The sequence below is a fragment of the Orcinus orca genome, chromosome 13 (assembly GCF_937001465.1).
Source record: "Orcinus orca chromosome 13, mOrcOrc1.1, whole genome shotgun sequence".
In the NCBI taxonomy this organism is placed as follows: domain Eukaryota; kingdom Metazoa; phylum Chordata; class Mammalia; order Artiodactyla; family Delphinidae; genus Orcinus; species Orcinus orca.
Genome location: NC_064571.1, coordinates 33,339,651 through 33,362,364, shown reverse-complemented (window position 1 = coordinate 33,362,364; position 22,714 = coordinate 33,339,651). Strand labels below are relative to the sequence as shown.

Below are 22,714 nucleotides of genomic sequence, written 5' to 3'. Positions count from 1 at the left end.
ACAAAGATATAATACATGAGAAACAGACAAGTACTCCAAGGATTTGCAATTTAATATGATAAGTTCTTTAATCGAGAAACAAACAACGCCTAGTGATACCAGGAAGCGGAGTGTCTGGGGAATCAAAGAAGGATTCACAAGAGAGATAATAAGTGAACTGGGCCAGGAAGAAAGAGTAGGGATTTACTCAGGGTATGGCCTGGGTAAAGGCATGTTTGGGGCCAGTGGGGCTGTGATTGGTTGGGGTGGGGTATTAGGAGAGAAAGTAGAGACAAAACAATTGGGACCAGTTGGAAAGCCTTCCTTAGCTGCCGTATTTTGGAGCTGCTTTAATATTTAATTTAAATATAATACAGGATGCAGTTTTGATGTTGAATTCCAGCATCTCCTCATTCAGGAAATAAACATCTTTCATCTTCAAAAAAAGAACCTAGATAACTAGAGAAAAGCTGTGACATAGGGAACACTGGCGTGCCCTGAGTTCACCCTGGAATAGGCTTCGGACAGAGGGCAGGGACCACCTTCCAACACTGTCTACAGAGTTCTGTTCTAGGCGACTTCCTGGGCGTCCATTTTGTAAGTCAGTTCACTTCTGTTACTAATTGCTTTGAAGTTACTTAGGAAAATGCAAATCCAGCCTAGGTTTATAGGCATATAAGTATCTAGGTAAACAAACAGTTGGCATGACTGCCCTTGCCAAAATTTCTTGAATTTCCCCAGCCTAGTAGGGAATGAATCCAGCAGCCTGTGCTGAGTGGCAATCTCGCCTTCCAACATAATAAAAAATTATTGCTCCCTCTTCAGAAAAAGTAAAGATCGGAGAAGACTTTTTTCTTCTATTTCTTTTCCAAGGTAAACAAAATAGTCCAGCAATCAAAATAGGTAGCTATCTTTGGAGTAGCTAATTCATACCAGCAGCTATAAGCATGTGGGCCTCTTCATTAAGGAAAGAAGCGTAGAGAAGCAGTTGCTGGTGGTAAATGGGGCCAAAGATCAGGACTAACGTGTATTGAAAAAGTACTGTGGGCAAAGTGATAGGGAACTCAAAAAAGAACAGCCTGTGCTTGGCCTCCAGAAGCCTACAACGTAGTTACCAAGGCAGAATACATACTCCAAGAGGTAAATATATATATTTGGGGGTGCAAAAGGCAAATGTCACAGGGCACCCAGAAATTCTTCGTCTATTCCAAAGACTCGTGAGCCTCCACCCAGGCCTGTGCATAAGTAAATTGACACAAGCACTACAGACTTTGGGGAGAGCCCACTTAACGGGCTTAGTGGGTTACTTCTCAGTTACCCTAAGAAGGCATTCACCTCTTCCTGCAAAAGGGAGCTGGACAAATCATTTTAGAAATTCAAGGATAACATGTAGGCAGCTCATAGTTTACTCAGCCCAAAAACTCTGTCCCTTAAGACAAAAACTCTGTCTTTCCCCCAACAAGACCCTCCCCAAACTGTTTCTCAATTACAGGAAACAGCCCTTGGAGAAGACAAGTCCCTTCCAAACAACCAGTGGAAGGGCAGGACCAGGGCCCACACCCTGACATTCCCCGTAGATTTCTTCACCCTAACATCATTCTACTTCCTGTCCAACTCACTCCCACACCCATCTCTCTCCTTCCTCATTCAACCACCGTCTCTTCACAGACGGTGAAGGATTCTTAACCCGGAAGAATAAGGGCAGACTGGATTGGTGGCGAAATAGGAGACTGACCTTGCAGAGAGTTTGAATGACAGAAAATGGAACCTAGGCTATGGGAAGCCATTCAAAGGAAGCACAAAGCAATGTTTTTCGAAGACTTTGGGATCAGATCAATGTGGCAAAAATCCCAGCCCTTAAATAGCTGGCAGAGGTCCTAGTACACAGTAGATACCCAATTTTAGTCTCCTTGCACTGATGTTATAGGCTCTCTAAGAATCAGTGCGGTGACACGGTTTCCAAAGAGACTCTGACTTCTGGTTGACTTAACAGAAGTATGGTATCTGCGACTTAAGGAAGTGATGGAACCTTGCAACTTGGTGAAGGCAAAATCTCCTTTCAAGTATTATATTAAATAGTAAGGACACTTCAAAGGAAAACCTTGAAAAACTGAATATGTGAAAAAAGTTTACCAAATATGGTAGATCAGATAGAATAATAGAATTGAGACTGTTTAGGCTGAAGACATGAAGAAAGACTTCATGGCCATTTTTCTTTGAAGGGCTGTCCTAAGGTGCATCTGCTTTTATTACACAATAAAATACAACATCTACACAGATCTAAACAAAAATAAATAATATAAAGTAATAAATATACACTAAAAATAAACTAATAATAATAAACATGAAAATACAACATCTATACAGAGCTAAGGAGTAGAATAGGCCGTTAGACAGTTTGTGTTTCAGTTTTTTAAAAGGTCCTTCTAATTGGATGCTACAAACAGGTGGGAATGAGCTTCCTGTTGTATTCAAGTTGTATTCAAGTCCAGGCAACTAGACAAGCTGGCATAATTACATAAAGGCCATTCATGCATCCGATAGGCCATTGGACTGGAAAAGCTTTCAGACTCCTTCCAACGCTGAGAGTCTGAAACTCTAGAACTAAAAGTAAGCTAGTGAAAGAGTAAGGAAAACATTAGCAGTCCTATACAGTGTAACAAATGAGTTTGGCTTTTATATTTTGAAAATAAATATGAGAGCCTCTCGTTGGTGACACTGGAGACTGCAGTTCAAACTAGCCAACACCCCCCCCCAATACAAATGAGATTATGTTTCAGACCAAAGTGAACTAAAAGCTCCTCCCAAGAACCATTTGTGTTCAAATAACCTCAAATACACCCTCTCATTTACAGGCAATTGATACACTAGTCACAAATCATTCTCATCTATTTATTAGCTAGTCTCAGCAGAGCCGTACATAATTCGAGGCCTTTTTTTACGATATCCAAGTATTTTTTTTATTATTATTAACAAGATGACCTGTGGTTTCTTGTACGGTCATTAGAAAGGGCAAAAGACCACAGGCACATCAGAATGCCAAACTCAGATGTCATGCTGTTTATGAACTGAAATAAAAAGAGTTTGGCAGCACCTCTATTTTGATAACGCTTGTATGCATAAAAACCTTTTCAAATATGTTTTGGAGGATTGAGCTGATTTGTTTTTCTTGGATATTTGAGGAATTGGCTTTCAATACTTTTATCTCAAAGCATTTTAAAGGATATTTGCCCTAAGTTTGAAATATCCTTGTTTTGAGAGTAAATGAGGGGATAAAAAGGATTTTTCTGAATCTGTGCTTCAGGAAACTCTGAGATAAGCACATAATAAGATGGTAATATTTATTTTTAGAAATAAAAGTTAAACCCAAATACTAATCCATAACCAAGATAAATACAAAGGACCAAACTCAGCAGTTACAAAACACAAGCTTGTTAGACTGGATGCTCAGATATCAAACAACCAAGCTTCTTTGAATATAAAATAAGAATCCCCAGTCTCTGAATAAGAACCTGAGAGAAAGTACACGCCCTCAGTGTACGAACTTCAGTGAAAATGACCAGTATGTGCATTTATGCCTGCTCTTGGGTCACTGGGGCTATTCCAAAGGGTTGAGTCTTTTGGGTTGAGCGTTCTGGATTCACAAATCCAGTCGTGCGAGGCACAATTGCAGGAAGACGTGCACAGTTTAAAGAGGGTCCAAAAGTGTGTGCGTGTGGAGAGAAAGAGAAAAGGGTGGAGGTGCTAAGGCAGGAAGAGAGGGAGGACAGATTGATAATTTGGGAAATACGACCAAATCGCAGAGAAAGCCTGAGAGCATCTTCTGTCTGCCAACCCTAAAAGAATGCCAGCTCTTTAAACGATCCAAATTTGGCAAAAATCAGTGAACTAGGCTATCACAGAACTGGAGGAGACAGCAACCAAACCCAGGCCACATTGTCCTGGTTGGGAGATTACAGTCACAGTGCACCAGATCACAAGCTCTCTCCGGGTCCTTACACATATCTTCTGATCAGGATATTATTGGGGATGTGATTGACATTGTTTGCACTCCCAAAGAGCAGACAAACTCTTTCCTCTGCTCCCTACAGAGTGACAGGGTCCCACCAGGGTATATGAGCGCCATTCCTTTTGCAAAGCAGCCAACTTCTCACCTGTTCATTAGGGCAGCAAGGAAATTCAAAGGTCAGTGATTTAATTTACAGCTCCCCAAAATAAGAGTCTGTGCCACAAGCAATACATAACTAGGGTTCCTTTGTTGTAACTCTGGTTGCTAGAACAGATGTTAGTTTAGCCAGTGCCCAAAGCAGTGGGCTTAATATTTTGTTTCATTTATTTAAAAAATTAAAAAGCACTTGAATAATTGGCAACTAAAATATTCCTGGGTTTCTTTTACATACCATCCAGTATCGGGAAAACTGCTTCATTTGCAGGCCAAGGAAGCAGGAAAAGTACAGCTAAGGCAATTTTATTTTATCTGCATGGCCCAAATTCATGGACTTAGAAGAGGTAGCTTAAAAGCTTAAGGCTTTAAAGATTGTATGTAAAGGGTGCAGACTCACCGAAATAAATATCTCACAAAGGCTGTTCATGACAGAGTCCAATCCAGCAACCTCGGTTGACCTTCAGCTGCTGGCCTTAAAATCGGTGAATGCAAATTTTAGATCCCTAACAGATTCAAATATTTGATGATAAGCCAGGATTTGTGTTTCATAATTCCTCACTCTAAATAAAGTTATGTTCATCCTTACTCTGTGCCTTTGATCACATTTCACTTTTCTCCTGGAATGCCCTCTCCTCTCCACCTACCCAAATTTCACCATGGCTACAAGGCCTGCCAAGTGCTGCCTGGACCTGCCCCAGGTCGCCTCACTGATCTTGGCAAGCCCCCTGCACTCCCTCTGCTCTAAGCTCCAGCACTGTGGTTTATGGTATCATTTAGAGATTAACTGCACATAATGCGTGCTGCTCTCTGAGCAAACTCTGTGAATCAGTCCTGACTTTCTAACTGGACAGTGTTAACAACTTCTAGGATTGTAGGCTGACTTTGTTCATCTTTCTGTGTCCCTACTGATGAGCATGTGTCAGAAACTCAGTAGAAAATGATTTTTTGGTTTCGCAATACCCTATTATGCAGTTTAGAGACATTGTTTTAAGGACTAGATCATCACGGTCACCAATAGTAAGCATCTATCTCTGGACAGTGCCACCCAATCATAAACATGGCTTCCACCTTTCCAAGTTCATAATCTAAAGCAACAGCTAACAGTATAGAGAAGGGATGCCTGCTTACAGATAATAGATAATAATGATGCTGACTGATATATGATCAATATGACCAATTGAGCATATGCATTAAATAAATAGTTACATTAAAGGCAAGTAGACAAGTCCCTGTAGCTCATGGAACAAAAAATGAAAAAGAGAAATTAGTCTTTCGCTTCCAGTGTCATAGCATTTGAACATTACTAAGTAACTTTCTCTGTAATCCTATTTCAACAGCCCACTCACAGGAACTAAGGCATTCTGAATACTTATGAGTTACATCTTGTCTGCATTATTCTCTAAAAACTGGTTTTGATTAACAAGCTCTATGCATTTTATGGAAAGGAAAGTGCTGAATGAATCCAAGACCTACTTATTATGACCCTCACCATTGCGAGTGACTTGAAATGTCTCTACTGGGTCAGGGTGACAAGAGGATGCTGGAGAATCTTGATACAGAGTGTCCTGCCATGATAAGGACCTCAAAGCTTGAGTGTATAGGCGTGTGGCATCAATCTTCCCCTTCACTGCGTACTAATGATGGCTTATCTAAGTCCTTCTGGTATTATTTTTATAAGGCAAAACGTAATAAGATGTATAGCAAACTAGAATTGACACATCCAAATTATTACTGCTCCTTCAAAATATTTACCTTGGAAAGCTGTATACTTAAGAACGCTGTCAAAATTTCAGCTACCTCCTGCACTCCTGCTGTGAAATTGCCGTGACTCTGAAGGCACAGTATTTGAATAGCCTCTGTCGGGGAATTAGGGAAACATCATCATCATTTGATATCAAAACAACTCCAAACGTTGTGGGAACCAGGTGTGGTGAATGGTGGGTTATCAAGCTGGGAACCTCACTGATAAAAAACAAAGCATGACTTAGAAGATATCGGATTTACTTTTGGCGGCCTATAAATTGGTTTCACAAACACTTCCAAGGGAGATGTTTCAGAATTCCTTTGAGCACTGGTTGAATCATTGGAGAGTCTCCAGCATCCGAAGCCACCAGTTGGGAGGGAATTAGATTCATTTGGGTGTGGGAGTGCTACTATATTCACTACATGGACAGCCTCATTACTTTATAGCCCTGCTTTTGAAAAAGAGTTCCACAAGGGCTTAGGTAATGCTCACCTAATATGTTTTCTATACTGCCTACTTCGAGGGTTAAGGAATCCAGTATCTTCAGTGCCTATCACTTTTATTGCCATTTCTAGCCCAGATTACCTCTCAGGTAGTAAGAATAAATCATCATATTTGATTACGTTTTACCCTCATTAATGTTTGATCAACTTTAATGGAAGCTATTAAATTTACCATTGGAAAACTCACTTGGATTTCCCTTTCCTTGACATTGTGATGGCAACCTGAGGGCCTGTGGCTTCCCAAATATGTAACCTGGGACCACCCACCAACAGCATAGCTCAGTCACAGTTGCAAGAGGTTGTTCACAGGAATCAAATTTATTTACCTGCGCCAAGTCTGGGCACATCACCAGGAACATGGCTTGGGCATAGAAACAAGGGAAGAATGGAAAGGAAAGTCACAGTTATTGAAGGAGGCCTGTGCCAGGATCTGTACATACTTTATCCTATGTAACAGCAAATCAATCCTGGGAAGTAGGAGTTATCTCAATTTCATATATGTTGAGAAAAGGAAGTTTAAGAGAGAGGTTGCGTAAGTTCCTAAAGCCCACATATCAATTAGTGGAAGAATTAGGACTTAAATTTAAATTTTACTCAGTCCAGAAATTCAGTTTTTTGTAGTGAGGTGGATGGACCTAGAGTCTGTCATAGAGAGTGAAGTAAGTCAGAAAGAGAAAAACAAATACCGTATGCTAACACGTATATATGGAATCTAAAAAAAAAAAAAAAGGTTCTGAAGAACCTAGGGGCAGGACGGGAATAAAGATGCAGACCTACTAGAGAATGGACTTGAGGACACGGGGAGGGGGAAGGGTAAGCTGGGACGAAGTGAGAGGGTGGCATGGACATATACACACTACCAAATGTAAAATAGATAGCTAGTGGGAAGCAGCTGCATAGCACAGGGAGATCAGCTCGGTGCTTTGTGACCACCTAGAGGGGTGGGATAGAGAGGGTGGGAGGGAGACACAAGAGGGAGGAGATATGGGGATATATGTATATGTATGGCTGATTCACTTTGTTATAAAGCAGAAACTAACACACCATTGTAAAGCAATTATACTCCAATAAACATGTTAAAAAACAAAAGCAAAATTTACTGCAAAGCTCAGGCTCTTTGCAGCAAGGCTGGCGAGCTGTTTCCAGTGATGGGACCGTGGAGGGGGTGGTGAAGAGCCTGGGGCAACGTTGGTGCCTGTGCCATTTCTGCCCCCCACAAGCGGTGGAAGGCGTTAATCTGCCAAACCGTCATTTCCCTCAGTCTAATAAATACTTGAGGGACAAGTCCTTTTGTGTTTGAAACATTGTATTACATCTCAAAGTCACAAAGATGAGTAAAGTCATATATATGTCCTCCAGGGGCTTAGAGTTCAATGAAAGGCACATAATGATATAATATCTATAATATACAGGAGACGGTAAGATAGAGATATAAGATAAAATGAGAGCCCAAACTCAGAGTTCAGTGGTAGCATTTACTTGTCTGTATTCCCCACTCAACTACAAGGTGTATGATTAGAAAGACCGTGTCCATCTTTACGCCAGTGCTTGTAGAGGGCCTGGCACATAGTAGGTGTTCAATAAATATGTAAGGTATAAATGCACCGGGTGGAGCCTGAGCTAAGACTTGAAAGATGAAAAACAGTTGCCCAAGCAATGAAAGGAAGAAAGGGTGTTTCAGGGAGAAGAACATGAGAGAGCAGTGAGGTGTATACAGGGAACTACACGTGGTTGAGTTTTGTCAAAGCACAAAGTGTAAGGAAGGAGGTGGTGAGAAAGGAGGTTGGAGAAAAGAGAGGCTTAGTTGTGAAGGGCCTTGAGCTAAGGACTCTTGGACTGAGGGATCCATAAATGGGTTCTGGGGATTTGATGGACCACCCCCACCTCCAAAATTATAATCAAAATTAGTGAGCTTGTGTACAAATGTGAATGTGTACTTTTCCGAGGAAAGGGTGTATCACTTTCATCAAAGTCTCCAGTATTAAGAACTCTGGACAGTGAAGAGCTGTTGAAGAGTTCATGGGTGGGCAGAGCTGTCATAATAACATTTTAGGTCGATGACTCTAGATGCAGTGGTAGAGGATGGAATTTGGCTGACAAGGATGGTGGTGGAGGAACCAGTGAAGCGATAACTACAGCTGGCCAGAAAAAAAAAGTAGTAAGATTCTAAGCCTAATCAAGTATTGGAGAAGGAGTAGACAAGGGCAGATTCAAGAAGTCCTTAGGTGGTCAAAGGAGCAGATGTGCTGATAGGAGGGTGTGACCTCAGGTAGGAGAGAGAGGGAGAAAAAGAAAACTGAGATGGACTTCCAGATTTCGCACTTGGATTGATGGGTAGTACCATTGAATGAGGGGAAGAGAACGAACAGGTTCGAAGGGGAAAACAGGGAGCTCAGTTGGAACTGTTGAGTTTGCAGTGTCAGTAGGACCTACCAGACAGTGGAATGACCCTGACTATGACCCTGAAGCATAAGGAGAGATCTAGTCTAGAGATAAAGAGTTGAGTCATCAATATCTAGATGAGAGTTTAAACTATGAAAGGAAATGAAACAGCCCATGTTTAGAAAGTTTTAGAAAGAGTTTTAGAAAGAAAAACAGCAAGAGACCAAGAATGAATCCATGGGTCATACAACATGGTTAGCGTATTGAATGCCACCGAATTGTATACTACAAATGGTTAAAATGGCAAATGTTATGTGTATATATATTTTACCATAATTTTTTTTTCTCTGCGCTACGCGGGCATCTCACTGTTGTGGCCTCTCCCGTTGCAGAGCGCAGGCTCCGGACGCGCAGGCTCAGCGACCATGGCTCACGGGCCCAGCCGCTCCGCGGCATGTGGAATCTTCCCGGACCGGGGCATGAACCCGTGTCCCCTGCATCGGCAGGCGGACTCTCAACCACTGAGCCACCAGAGAAGCCCTACCATAATTTTTTAAAGTGAAAAAAAAAGTAGACACTTCAGGCACAATAAAAAGTATATACCTTTCTTGGGCTTCCCTGGTGGCTCAGTGGTTGAGAGTCCGCCTGCCGATGCAGGGGACACGGGTTCGTGCCCCGGTCCGGGAAGATTCCACATGCCGCGGAGCGGCTGGGCCCGTGAGCCATGGTCGCTGAGCCTGCGCGTCCGGAGCCTGCGCTCTGCAACGGGAGAGGCCACAACAGTGAGATGCCCGCGTACCACAAAGAAAAAAAAAAAAAGTATATACCTTTCTTAAAAAAATGGGTCCATGTGGCATGCTGACATTTAAGGGACTGCATACAAGGAAAAGCCCATGGGGAGGCGGGCAAGGAATAATCAGAGATAGGAGGAAGGAAGCTGAGGAGAGCACTGCCGCAGATGCCAGGGCAATAGAATTCCAATAAAATGCAGGGTGGGATGGGTGGAGAAGTTAGATAATGGCTAAAGTTACTTCCAGAAATAACAGTCAGAATATATAAGCTCTGGGAGAGAATTTTGGTCTCTGGGCTTGCCCATCCAGAACTTCTCAGCAGCAATAAAATGACTTAAATTTCATCTTTCGAAAGAAAACTTGCCTGTACTCTGCCAGCTTTGTCTGGGCAGGAAACAGAGCTCATACCAGCTGCTAAGGATGGTTCGAAATTCCACTTCAGAGCACTGGAATGTGACACCTCCCAAGTGGGAGCAAAGCTGCCTGGAGTGGAGCGTGACGGGTGCAGCAGGGGGTACAGAGCCTTCCAGCCTCCCTCGGAGGAGCTGACACTCCTCTGCCTGCTCACAGGTTCTCCCATCTGAGCAGGAAAAGTCAGCATGTCCTTGGTCCCTTAATCTCTGTCTGCACATCCCCCTCTCACCCAGATGGCCTCTTGGGTATTTAGAACAAGCAAGTTGCCATGAGATCACAAGATCATGGACCAGAACTGCCCGTAGTAGAAGGGCCTCTTTGCCTTGAGTGCTTTTCAACAGTGCCTCAAAGACATTCTCACTCAATACCAGAGAAATACGGACAGGGCCGTGGATGGAGGGAGGAGAGGAAGAGGGACCACTGGGTAGCCTCACGTCATAGCAAAGTCTCCTCGTCGCGTCCTGGAGTGCCCTGTGGCATCATCATTTACCAACTGAAACCAGGGAAACAACCTTGCCAGCTTTTAAAAATATCTAATGGATCAACAGCTGTTTTCCTGTCACATGTTTGGCAGAGTTTGGCTAATAGCCCTTCAATGTGGCACAATAAACCTGCTAATTCATTCTTCAGGTTAAATGTTTAAAAGACAGCCTCATCTAACCAAGTGAAAGAATCTGAGTATCTTTAGTAACTCAGTGGTGATTTTCAGAATCCACAAAACCTAGCCTAGATCCTAGAACTGCAGCAAACCCACCACCCGTCAGGGAGGGCTCTCCTTAACCCTTTGTTAATAATTCCTGTACACCGTTTTCCAAATGTAATTGTTACAATCACCAGGGTCCATCCTGGGGGAGGTTAAAATAAGAGATATTGGAGGGATCCCTGTCCTGGGGGCAAAAAAGCATGTGAAAAAATAGAAATGAGACCCTCAAACCATATATGAAAACCTCAGTATTGCCTTTGTTGTTGCGGACTGGAGACTAAGGCTGAGTGTGGCAGCAAATGGGCTGGAAACTGAAGCCCAGGATTCAACAGCTTTGCCAACCTCGTCGTGGGCATGGGGCCTGTCTAGGGAAGACTCACAGCCAGGGGCAGAGTTACGGGAACGCTGATGAAGTTTAAGTTTCAGGGATGCTTATTTGAATGGGTCCCTTCTAGGCCTCCTAAGGTCCTGGGAGGGGTGCTTATTATTTTGCATTTGTATTTTTATGTTCTTTTTCTTAAAGAGGCCTCCCCAAATCGTACAAGCATCAGGCCCCCCACAAAACCAGCCTGCATGGAGCAGAAGAAGACAGCCTCTGCTCTCTCTCAGTGGGCAGCACGCTCCCGAGATAGAAAGGGGAGAGCAGAGGCCCATGTTCGCTGTGCTCTGGCCTCGTTTACTGAATGAGTAAAGGGGAAGAAAGGCCTGGAGTTTTACACACAGTGCCCTCAACGTGGAAGGGTACACAGGAGTGGGGAAGGATACTCCCTCCTTAACTGAGACAGTTTTCCATGCAGAACTGAAGACACTTCATTGGCTACATAATAACCCCGTGCCTGAACGACAAGGAAGAATCCCAGTTCAAACCCAGCTTGGAGATGGGGGATTCCACCAAGTTTCTTTAAGTTGAGCTTCCCCCAGTTTCCCATCATTCCTCTCAGTTTGACCCTCCTCCCTTTACCCTGGCCGGCAAGCAGCTAAGGGCTATACAGAAGTCTCTGAAGCCAGGGGGAACAACAGGCAGGGGCCCACTGGGGGCCTTCCCCTTTGTGGGGACAGTTTTTTTTTTCCCCTTTTCTTTCTGTTTTTTTAAAGATAAAATGTTCAGAGCCACAAAAAAAAAAAATCCACCATAAAAAAAAACAAGACAGGAAGGAACAGCGATGCCTGATGCTCTGTTGCCCAGAGGCCTCCCTCTCTCCTGTCACACAAGATCCCTCACCCCCCTGCCGTGCGTCAGAAATCCAAAATTACTAGAAACCTACCATGTGAGAGATGCTTTCATTATTCAAGTTTCCAAATCTATTCTCTTGAAAACAATGCTTCCTCATCTTAAAAGATGCCCTCGTTTGGTGAGCCGGGGACAAAGGCATTTTAAAAACCCATGATGGGGGCTTCCCTGGTAGCGCAGTGGTTGAGAGTCCACCTGCCAATGCAGAGGACACGGGTTCAAGCCCCGGTCTGGGAAGATCCCACATGCCGCGGAGCGGCTGGGCCCATGAGCCACAACTACTGAGCCTGCGCGTCTGGAGCCTGTGCTCCACAACAAGAGAGGCCGTGATCGTGCGAGGCCTGCGCACCGCGATGAAGAGTGGCCCCCACTTGCCACAACTAGAGAAAGACCTCGCACAGAAACGAAGACGCAACACAGCCATAAATAAATAAAAATTTAAAAATATATATAAAAAGCCATGATGCAGGGATTTGCCTTGCAAGCCAGGCAGCCTTCAGGGAAATTTATCCTAACAAGGAATGACCAGAGGAAGGAGCAGCCCGAGCATCTGCCCTCATGTTTAATATTCTGTGTCTGCGTGCTCCACCGCAGGCCTCTGTGAGCATCCTACACCTCAGCGTTCATAGGGAAAAAGGCATAAAACTACTACTTATTGAAGAAAATGGATGTCCCCTCCCCTAACTGGAAGATGTACCTCCTTAGCACCGCTTCCTTTCATCTCTAGTCACACCCCAAAGCCCCCCACCTCCTGCTGGAAATATTTTAAACCAAAGGGCCATGTTGATTTATTAAACTTTACTTTTACTTTTTAAAGAAAATAAGAAATTAACTTGTGTTGGTATCTAGGCTGTTGGGAAGATAACAGTGGCAGGAGGCAATCTTTGGTTATTTATCTGCTGCTGCCTTCCCTTCTGAAATCTCTTTCAAAGCTTCCAGAGAATTCCATGCAGAGGCTGCCCAGCAAGGACAGGAGCAGAGTTTGCTGGGCAGGTCAGCTCCTGCTCTCGCTTCTTGTCAGAAAGTCAGGTCCAGGCAAGGCCCCACTCAGGCTCCCCTCCCCGGCGTCAGAGAGCCTGGAGGATGCATCTGCTTCCAAGCCTGGAGGCTGGCTGGTTCGGAACTTCTGCGTGGTGAGGAAGCCACCTCGCCTCCTGCCATTTAGCCATCCAAGACAGAGCCTGGGCAGGCGCATTTAGGCCCTGACCCAAATGGCCCTGCTCAGCCCCATGGTGGAGGCCGTGTGGGCCCAGGGGTCTTTTCAGTCCTACCACCCTGTGCCCTGGTGAAGGGAGGAGCAGAGGCCGAGTCCACACGCTTGTCCTGAGTCAGGCTGAGAGCAGTGGTCAGCCCATGACCCTCCTGGGCTCCGATCCAGGAAGAAGCTTTGGGGAGCAGGCAGCACGTAACACAGGGTGTGCCAGCAGACAGTGAGCTGGGACACAGGAGGGTAGGTTGGAGGCCAAAGCCCAAGGAGCCAAGGCAGTTTGCACCAGTGCAGGAGGACAGAGCCAGGTTCTGGGCCACCAGGCTACATGGTGTGGGCTGTGGAACATTCCACATGCCTCCCGGCCCACGGCAGAGTCTTAGCACCCAAAGGGGCTTTTCATCTTGGGACTAGATGAAAATGCAAAAGGATTCATTTAGAGTAGCTGAACAAATTTCACGAATGAAGCAGATACTAAACAGGGCAGATGTGTATGTATTTCTATTACATACTCATATTCATTCAACAGGTAACACAGAGCCATCCTTACATGATTGTCAATTCCTCTTCACAAGGTAATTGATAGAAATTCCAATTCAAGATCATAAGGGGCAACCAGGCCCTGCTGTGGTCTCCATCCCTTTCGGACTTCACTCTGAAATACACTTGCACCATGTGACTCTCTGATCCACCCGGAGCCGTGTGGATGAACTTCCTTCCATCAGATGGAGCGATTACAAACGCGGTCTCAGTCTCTCATGCAGCTGCCTTATGTTTAGTCTTTCTAGTATAGATATTCCTTAAGCGAATTTTTTATAAATGTGGCATTAGAGTGTAATGATGAAGTGGAAGGGGACAAGGTTCTAAAATCAGACTGTGAAGGTTCAATTCCCAGTTTTGCAACATTAAAATTGAGGGCATATAAATATGTCCATAAGTGGTACAGGAAGGGTCTGGGTAAGTTACATACCTTCGCTGAGTCTCCTTGTTCCTTATTCAAAAAGGGGATAACAGTTCCTGCAACAAGACTGCTTTAACAAGGCTCGTTTAATTAAATGAGCTCATGCATAGGTAGCACTTTGCCTAGCGCCGGGAATGCAGATAGCACACAATAACAGTCGGTATCGTTAGTAAAATTAGTACAAAGACATCCATGAAAATGCAAGAGTTTCAGAAGGAGTGACCCTGTAAAATGTCATCCTAAAAGACTGGGAGGGACTGCAGGAGCCTTCCACCTGGGCCTTCGACCTCCAGTCTTCCCCTCAGGTCCATACTCTATGCATTGAAAGCATTTACTTCCCAAGAAACAAGTCCGATCACAGTCTCCCCAGGTTGAAGCCACTCAGGCTCAAGATAGAAGCCATGCCCCTCAGCTTGGGCTCCAACAGTGGGGACCCTGCCTCCTTCACCCCTACACCATGCACTTTGTGTTTTCTTTCTGTGCAGGAATGCCAAGCTCTCCTTCGCCCTGAGGGCGAGAATCCCGTGTCACCGCCTCACTGCTAGTTCCAGACACTTAGTTCTTAGTGCTTGCTGAGGGCAGTAACCTGCTGGTTGAACTTGTAGGCTGTGGAACCAAATGGCCCAACTCTGTTAAAAATTTAGTTTATTGAAATATAGTTGATTTACAATGTTAATTTCTGCTATACAGCAAAGTGATTCAGTTATACACATATATACATTCCTTTTCATATTCTTCTCCATTTATGGTTTATCACAGGATATTGGCTATAGTTCCCTGTGCTATACCGTAGTACCTTATTGTTTATCCGTTCTCTATATAATAGTTTGCATCTGCTAATCCTAAACTACCAATCCATCCCTCCCTCCCCCTTGGCAACCACAAGTCTGTTCTCTGTCTGTGAGTCTGTTTCTGTTTCGTAGATAGGTTCATTTGTGCCATATTTTAGATTCCACATATAAGTGATATCATATGGTATTTGTCTTTCTCCGTCTGACTTACTTCGTTTAGTATGATAATCTCTAGGTCCATCCATGTTGCTGCAAATGTCATTATTTCATTCTTTATTATGGCTGAGTAGTATTCCATTGTATATATGTATCATATCTTCTTTATCCATTCATCTGTCAGTGGACATTTAGGTTGCTTTCATGTCTTACCAAATGGCCCAGTTTTAAATTCTGGTTTCTCCCTGTGACCTTGGGCAAGTTGCTTCTTCTGTCCTTGCCTCAGTATTTTTCTGTAAGATAGGAAAAAAACAATATTATTGAATTCATAAGGTTGTTAATATTAAGTGAACTAACACATGGAAAGCATGTTAGTACATATTTAGAAAGGACAGTCCCTGGCACATAGTAAGTGTTCAATAAATACGAGCTATACTGATAACAAGTATTATTATCATCACTATCATTACTACTATTGCACCAGAATGTAAGCTTTAAGACTCAAGAGACTGCTTTTTTCACTGCCTGGCACATAAAAGGTGCTGCATGAAACTCACAGATATAGAGAACAAACTAGTGGTTACCAGTGGCGGGCGGGAGGTTGGGGGGGCAACAGAGGGGTTGGGGGAGCGAGAGGTTCAAACTGTTGGGTGTAAGATAGACTCAAGGACGTACTGTACAACACGGGGAATAGAGCTCACCATTTGTTATAACTGCAAATGGAAAGTAACCTTTAAAATTGTGTTAAAATTTTTTTAAATTTTTTAAATAAAATAAAAACTATCCAAAAATAAATTAATTAATTAAAGGTGCTGCGTGTGCAGCTGTTGAATAACACACAGGCCCCTGAGTGTGAGTAACGGTTGATACATATTCCTCATCAGACCATGAGCACCTTGGTTCTGTGTGATCCATCCTTACCGCTGAGGTCTGCTCCATGGGTACCGGACGGACCCTCAGTAAACGTTTGCTGAATGAATCCATGAACGAACCTCCTCCGAGGTTGCATGCACATGTTACCTACTTGTAGGACATTAACTTCATGTCTAAGTTCATCAGAGATTCATGCCTCTTGTCTGACGGTGACCCTTTTACACTGGGTGTTTGTATATAACGGTGCTGGAAGATCTTGAAAACCAGGCAGTGCGTTGGGGGGCTTTACTGGGGGCTGCATCCAGAGCAAGGGTCAGTCCCTCCAGGAGCGTCTGCCCCACTGCATTTCCACTCCCCCAGCGTCCCCACTGCACCTTGCCCCTGCTGAGCCCCACGCTGTCCTCCTTTACTACGGAAGGGAGGGCTGGGACCAGGCAGACCAAGCCTGGTCAGAGACGGGCCGGATGAAGCTTTGTCTGAATCCAGGAAATCTCCTTCAGGAGCTGAAGCCTCCCCTCTCCCCTTGTGGTCCCGGTCCTCCACCCTCCCCACTTCACAGGAAAATTCCTTCTTTTTCCAGAAGGAATTAAAATAATTTTCCCCACAATATATCAGCTTTTCTGCTTCAGTTCCTCTCTCTAGAGTGAAAGTAAAATCAGGAGAGGGGAGATTGCATATAATGGGAATAAATGCAGTCTGTAGTCTTTACTAAATTATAACCTTATACTGAAAGACCACTGTTTTATAAGCCTTGCAGTAACCAAACCACTTATTATTCCGACGGCAAACGGACTTATGATCTGAAATGGCCACCATGTTTGCTGGCCACGAGGAAACAAAGGGAGGATGAGTTACAGCTCAGCGTCTGACCTGATAGCTTCCATCCCACTTGTCCAGCCATGTCTGCTTACATCTTACAGCTCATTTTCCCCTCACATCAATGCAATGAGGCAGGTGAGGTTCAGTATCTCCATTTTATGGGCATGGAACGTAGAGACTGAAAGATCAAGGGGGCTGTCCTTGACTAACAGTAAGTTTGGAGAACACACGGGATTTCTTTGTATCTTCAAGGACAGCATCCGTCTGCCGTAGCTCATTGCATAAACGTTGTGGGTCCAAGAGCGTCCTCTGGCTGCTGTGCCCTCTCCCCACCCACTGCCCAGCCCTGCACCTGCACTTGTGAGGTGCAGCTCCCTCGGGGACAATCTGGCATTCCCAAGCCTTGGCTTGGTGGGATCTGAGTGTTTAGTTCCCTGGCTTTTGGGTCAAAGACATTCCAGGGAGTAAAAGCTGCCTTTAAACAGCTTCCAGTAGCCCCCACTGAGCACTCAGAGTAGGGGTGAGTCACGCCCCAGCTCTGCCATTAACCTGCTGTGTAGCCTCGGACGGGCCATCCAACTCCCCCTCTGTAAATGGTTGGGGAGAGGGCAGCTTTGAAAGTCTGATCATGCTGTGAACAGTCTCCCCTGAAGACACATGCTCTGAAGGTCATGAGTGTTGTTTCGGGAGGGTCACACCTCCCATCCACTTGAGCCCATCTGTGTACCCCATAGGTCCACTGATCCTGGGTGAGAACCCCAGGTCCACGTGAGCCCTGATACCATAGGGAGGAGCCCCAAGTGCAGATTTTTAAAATACAACTTCAGGAGTTTACTTTCTCATTGTGCAATGTTCAACGAAGAAAAAGAAAGGCAAAGACAGATTTTTTTTTTAATTACCATAAATCCACTACCAGCAAAATCACCATTACTATTTGAGTAAATAGCCCTCAGTCTCTCTCTCCCTCTTGGCAAACATAAGTCCACTCATTATATCAGGGCTGTTCTCTCAGGTCATTTAAATATTATGTGTAAATATAATGTCTACAGAGTAATTGGTGGTTCTACCATGTATTATTAACTATTCCTTAATTGTTAAACATTTAGGTTGCTTTCCTTTATCATCAGCATCTGTGCAAACATATCTGATTTGGGGGGGGAGCTATATTGCCAGCTATATTCAGAAGGGGTACCTATGACAATTAATACCTGTGACAACTTGCCCCTCGCCCCCAGCTCCAAAGGTTGTACCCACTTGCACTCCCGGTAGCTGGGAAGAAGGGGTGGTGGCGGGGACTTAAATCTGCTCCCTTGAACCAGCAGCCCCAGAATACTGACACCGAGGGAGTGGGATCTCTGTTGATGAAAGTTAATCATCATGTCAGCCCACGGCAACTGTCTGTCTTGGGGACTGGCCTAGGCATGTTTGGAAGTGGGCATGATTTGTCTTGGGCGCCTGCTTCATTGGACCCGAGAGCAGCGTTGACTCAGTCACCACACCCCTCCCCTCCCAGGGTCAGCAGAAGCTGCCTCACCCTCTACTCCCTGGAATCCCTCTGCCCTTTATCACATCCCATCAGTGGGCTCTAGACTTTGCCTCGTGACTCTCTTACACGCACCTACGAGACACGGGCTCAGGCAAGCAGGCTGAGTTGAGAATTGTCCCAAGTCCAGCCCAAGGGGTGGCGGGAACAGCAGTTCCAGGGAGTGGGAGGCTGTCACCGGGCACAGGGTGATGGTCCGGAGGCAGATGGCGGTGGTAGGCCATCTCAGTGCCCAGCTGCAAAGGCAGCCATCTGCTCTGTCTCCTGCAGGATTGGTCCTTCAGGCTGTTGTTCCAAGAGAAGAATGGGGCCTCCCTGAAAAGACAAACCCACTTCTCATGAGAACTGACTACATAGAGTGTGTTGCCCAGAATGTTGGGCAGCACAGTTTACTTGGCAAACTGTGCTCTTCTCTGGGACTTAAATCTGCATACTGGGGATGGGAGTGCGGGGAGGGAGAGACCACAGGTATTGCCTTGCCCCGCAAGCTCACATGCTGGTTGCGCGCACAGCCGGCCCCACTGCTGACCGCCCTCTCTCTCGGCCCCGCAGTCCGATGGCTCCATCCTGGCGATCGCCCTGCTGATCCTGTTCCTGCTTCTGGCCCTGGCTCTCCTCTGGTGGTTCTGGCCCCTCTGCTGCACCGTGGTAAGTGCCCCAAGCTTCTCCCCCGGCCTCAGACCTCAGGCGGCTCAAAGCAAAGAATGACACAGGTTAACAGGACCATGAGTAGGTAGAGGGCAACAAGAAACTGTGTAAATAATTAACAATAAGTCTAGCGTCTTTTGTACAATTTTTACAAAATTGGCAAAAACTAACACGATCGGGCTTCCCTGGTGGCGCAGTGGTTGAGAGTCCGCCTGCCGATGCAGGGGACATGGGTTCGTGCCCCGGTCCGGGAGGATCCCACATGCCGCGGAGCAGCTGGGCCCGTGAGCCATGGCCGCTGAACCTGCGCATCCGGAGCCTGTGCTCTGCAACGGGAGAGACCACAGCAGGGAGAGGCCCACATAATGCAAAAAAAAAGAAACTAACATGATCGATAAAATCATGAGTCATTAGGAGTCAGTATGCGTTACGGTTTGCCAATGGACACACCATTTTGGGTGGAGCAGGTGAAGGGGCTGCTCTGGGTGCAGTGCCTAGGAAGGATCAGCAGAATACTGTAAATGATGAGTGTTACTTGATGTGTAATAAATACACATGCGTGTGTGTGTGTGTGTGGCACATGTGCACGTATGCACACACACGCACACACACTTGTTGAGTTGCACCAGCTGATACTCTTCCAAAGCCACCTTGGTCTTAGCAACTAGTCAGTCCATCTGAGAAAGTGCCTGAGGCCTCTTTATTTTTAACAATAAAGAGTGGCACCGGGCTTCCCTGGTGGCGCAGTGGTTGAGAGTCCGCCTGCCGGTGCAGGGGACACGGGTTCGTGCCCCGGTCCGGGAGAATCCCACATGCCGCGGAGCGGCTGGGCCCGTGAGCCATGGCCGCTGAGCCTGCGCGTCCGGAGCCTGTGCTCCGCAACGGGAGAGGCCACAACAGTGAGAGGCCCGCGTACCGCAAAAAAAAAAAAAAAAAAAGAGTGGCACCTACCTTTATTTTATTCTTTTAGTACCATTTATAGGACACACCTCTATGTGCCCAGCACAAGATCAGTAAGGATCTCCTCCCCATCACCGTCACCTGGAGCCACCACATAGCTCTGGCCAGCATCCCCAAATAGTGCAGGGCCTGGGATAACCCGCCATCACCTGCCGTGCCCAAATGATATGTGCTTGTCTATCAGTTTCTATTCCCTGGCCCCCAAACCAGGAAAAGACCAAACAAAGTAATATTCAAATGAAAAAAAAAACATTAGCTCTTGCAAGTCTAGTTCTAGCACATGCCCTGACTTCATGCACAATCAGAGCACGCGCTGTAAAGGCAGGTGCGTTTGAAGCGAGCGCTGCACCACTGCCACAGCTTCTTCCATTCCCTGCATCTCAGTTCTTCCATGGCAGGCCCAGCAGAGGAAAACAGATGGTGAGCATCTCCAGGCTAGAGCTTGTCTCCACTTTATCTCTGGAAATCCAGCATTTAGCATACAGTGCAAGGCGACTCAAATCTGTGTGTAGGACAGAAACTGAAGCCTCATAGAGCACTAGACTTGAACAAAAGGGAGAAATGGTTTCAAACAACACTTTAAAGGGATGATAAATGGATGAATGCAAAACTCAGTCAGGATGTGGATCCCTGTGGCAAGGATTCTGGAAAGAAAGAGGCTTTTGCACCAACAGAAGCCTCTGGTTTTGAGGGGAAAAGATGACTCGTAGCAGACAAGAATGTGTGGGTGGGAGGGACCCTGGTGGGAGGGACAGGTGCAAGTCTCAGGTCAATTAGTGTAACCCAGGCTGGAGTGATTTCACCAAGATTTTAAGCAGTCTTAAGCACAGCAGCCCCAGATTTAAATGTTTAAATACTTAAGGCTGCATAACCATTTTATTTTTAAGGTTAAAAAAAACCACTGAGGCAGCCAGACTGCTTTCTATGGTGATTCAAAAGGAAGCATATCTTCAAGTCTGGAATTCTCGGGGGAAGAAAACTTTCAGAGGGCTCTTAAAGAAGAGGGTGGCTGGGAGTGTTGGCGGTGGCAGCCTGAGGTGAACACTGGGGCTTCTGTTGTAGTAGGCATCACCCTTTGTTCACTTAGTCCCTTTGATTATTAAAAACAGTTACCTCTGGGTGGGGACAGCTAGGAACAATACAACAGCCAAGCAGTACTCCACCATTTACTGGTTGTGTGATCTTGGGCAAGTTACTTAACCTCTCTGTGCCCCAGTTTCCTCATTTATATGATGAGGACGATGAGAGCTCTGACCTCATAGGTAGATGGTGAAAATTAAAGGATTATCTATATATCTGCTTAAGATTGTTCCTTGTATTATTATTAATAATTACTATTATTAATATTTTAAAATATTTACTATAATAGGAATATATAACCGTACAGTATGGCATTCAATTTATATTAGTGAGAAATGTCTCTTTTTTCCAGTTTTATTGAAATAGAATTGACAGATAGCATTTTATAAGTTTATGGTATACAACTTAATGATTTGGTACATGTATATATTGCAAAAAGTTTACCATAGTAAGTTAACATCCATCACCCCACATAGTACACACTTTTCCTTGTGATAAGAACTTTTAAGATTGCTTTCCTAGCAACTGTCAAATGTACAATACAGTATTCTGAACTGTAGTCATCCTGTTGTACATTATACACCCCGAGCTTTATCTTGTAACTGGAAGTTGTACATTTTGACTACCTTCACTCAATTCCTCCACCCCCAACCCTGTACCCCAGCCCCCACCTCTGGCAACCACAAATCTGATGTTTCTATGAAGTTGGTTTTTTAGATTCCACATGTAAATGAGATCATACAGTATTTGTCTTTCTCTGCCTGACTTATTTCCCTTAGCATAATGCCCTCAAGGTCCATCCATGCTGTCGCAAATGGAAGGATTTCCTTCTTTTTCATGGCTGAATACTATTCCATCGTATATGTATACCACATCTTCTTTACCCATTCGTCCTTCAATGTACACTTAAGTTGCTTACATGTCTTGGCTATTGTAAATAATGTTGCATTGAACATGAGGGTGTCTGTATCTCTTCAGGATAGTGGTTTTGTTTCCTTCAGATATATACCCAAAATTGGAATTGCTGTGTCATATGGTAGCTCTAGTTCTAATTTTTTGAGGCACCTCCATACTGTTTTCCATAGTGGCTGCACCAATTTACATTCCCACCAACAGTGTACAAGGATTCCCACTAATACTTGTTATCTCTTGTCTTCTTGATGATAGCAATCTTAACAGGCACGCAGTGATATCTTATCGTGGTTTTAATTTCCAGGAAAATGTCTCTTATTTAATGCCTTTCATTATTGGAGGCAGGATCACACAAGGTCAGATTGCTTTGCAATATTCAGAATATTTTTCAGCGAATCTATCTGGTTAAGCCAGATAGATTGGAAGACAGCAAAAATGTCTTAATGTGGCCTGATTTTGTAAGTCCTGAGGAATTTCTTTACAAGGGAAGATCTCAGAGACTGATTTTCCTGTTTATGAAGCATTTAAAAACTGCCCTTCCACATATTTCTGAAAGCTGTCTGGGGCTCTGATGCTTAGTGTGCTCCCCAAATTACTCGTTGATCGCTGGCTTCCTTTATGAGTGATGATGTTCTGAGGAGGACAGGGTAAATTCACATGTTTTCTAAAGGAAGTATACAGGAAGGAGGGCAAACGTCATCTCCCCGCACCCCAGGATGCCGTATGCAGCAAGTTTCTCTCCCCCGCGTGACAGCACGCCCTCACCACTGTCTGGGACTAGCAGAGGGCATCCTTGTAAATGACGGCCCTGAAACCTTCCTCTGTCATGCTCCCTGCCCTGTCTTGAGTGTG

General features: G+C 45.0%; 1 protein-coding gene and 1 long non-coding RNA gene across 2 annotated transcripts in view; one reads left to right on the top strand and one right to left on the bottom strand.

The window, feature by feature from the left end:
* The window catches only part of ANTXR1 (ANTXR cell adhesion molecule 1), a 244,980-nt gene that overhangs the window by 124,048 nt on the left and 98,218 nt on the right, over window positions 1-22,714 (top strand). Inside the window, 1 exon segment of the mRNA XM_004277021.3 lies at window positions 18,815-18,910. Within this exon segment, the coding sequence (XP_004277069.1) occupies window positions 18,815-18,910 (96 nt within the window).
* Window positions 14,709-18,893, bottom strand: LOC117195584 (uncharacterized). Its single transcript, XR_004475324.2, has 3 exons — window positions 18,756-18,893; window positions 18,338-18,577; window positions 14,709-15,320 (listed from the first exon to the last, which is right to left on the bottom strand). It is a non-coding gene; the product is annotated as an uncharacterized LOC117195584 (long non-coding RNA).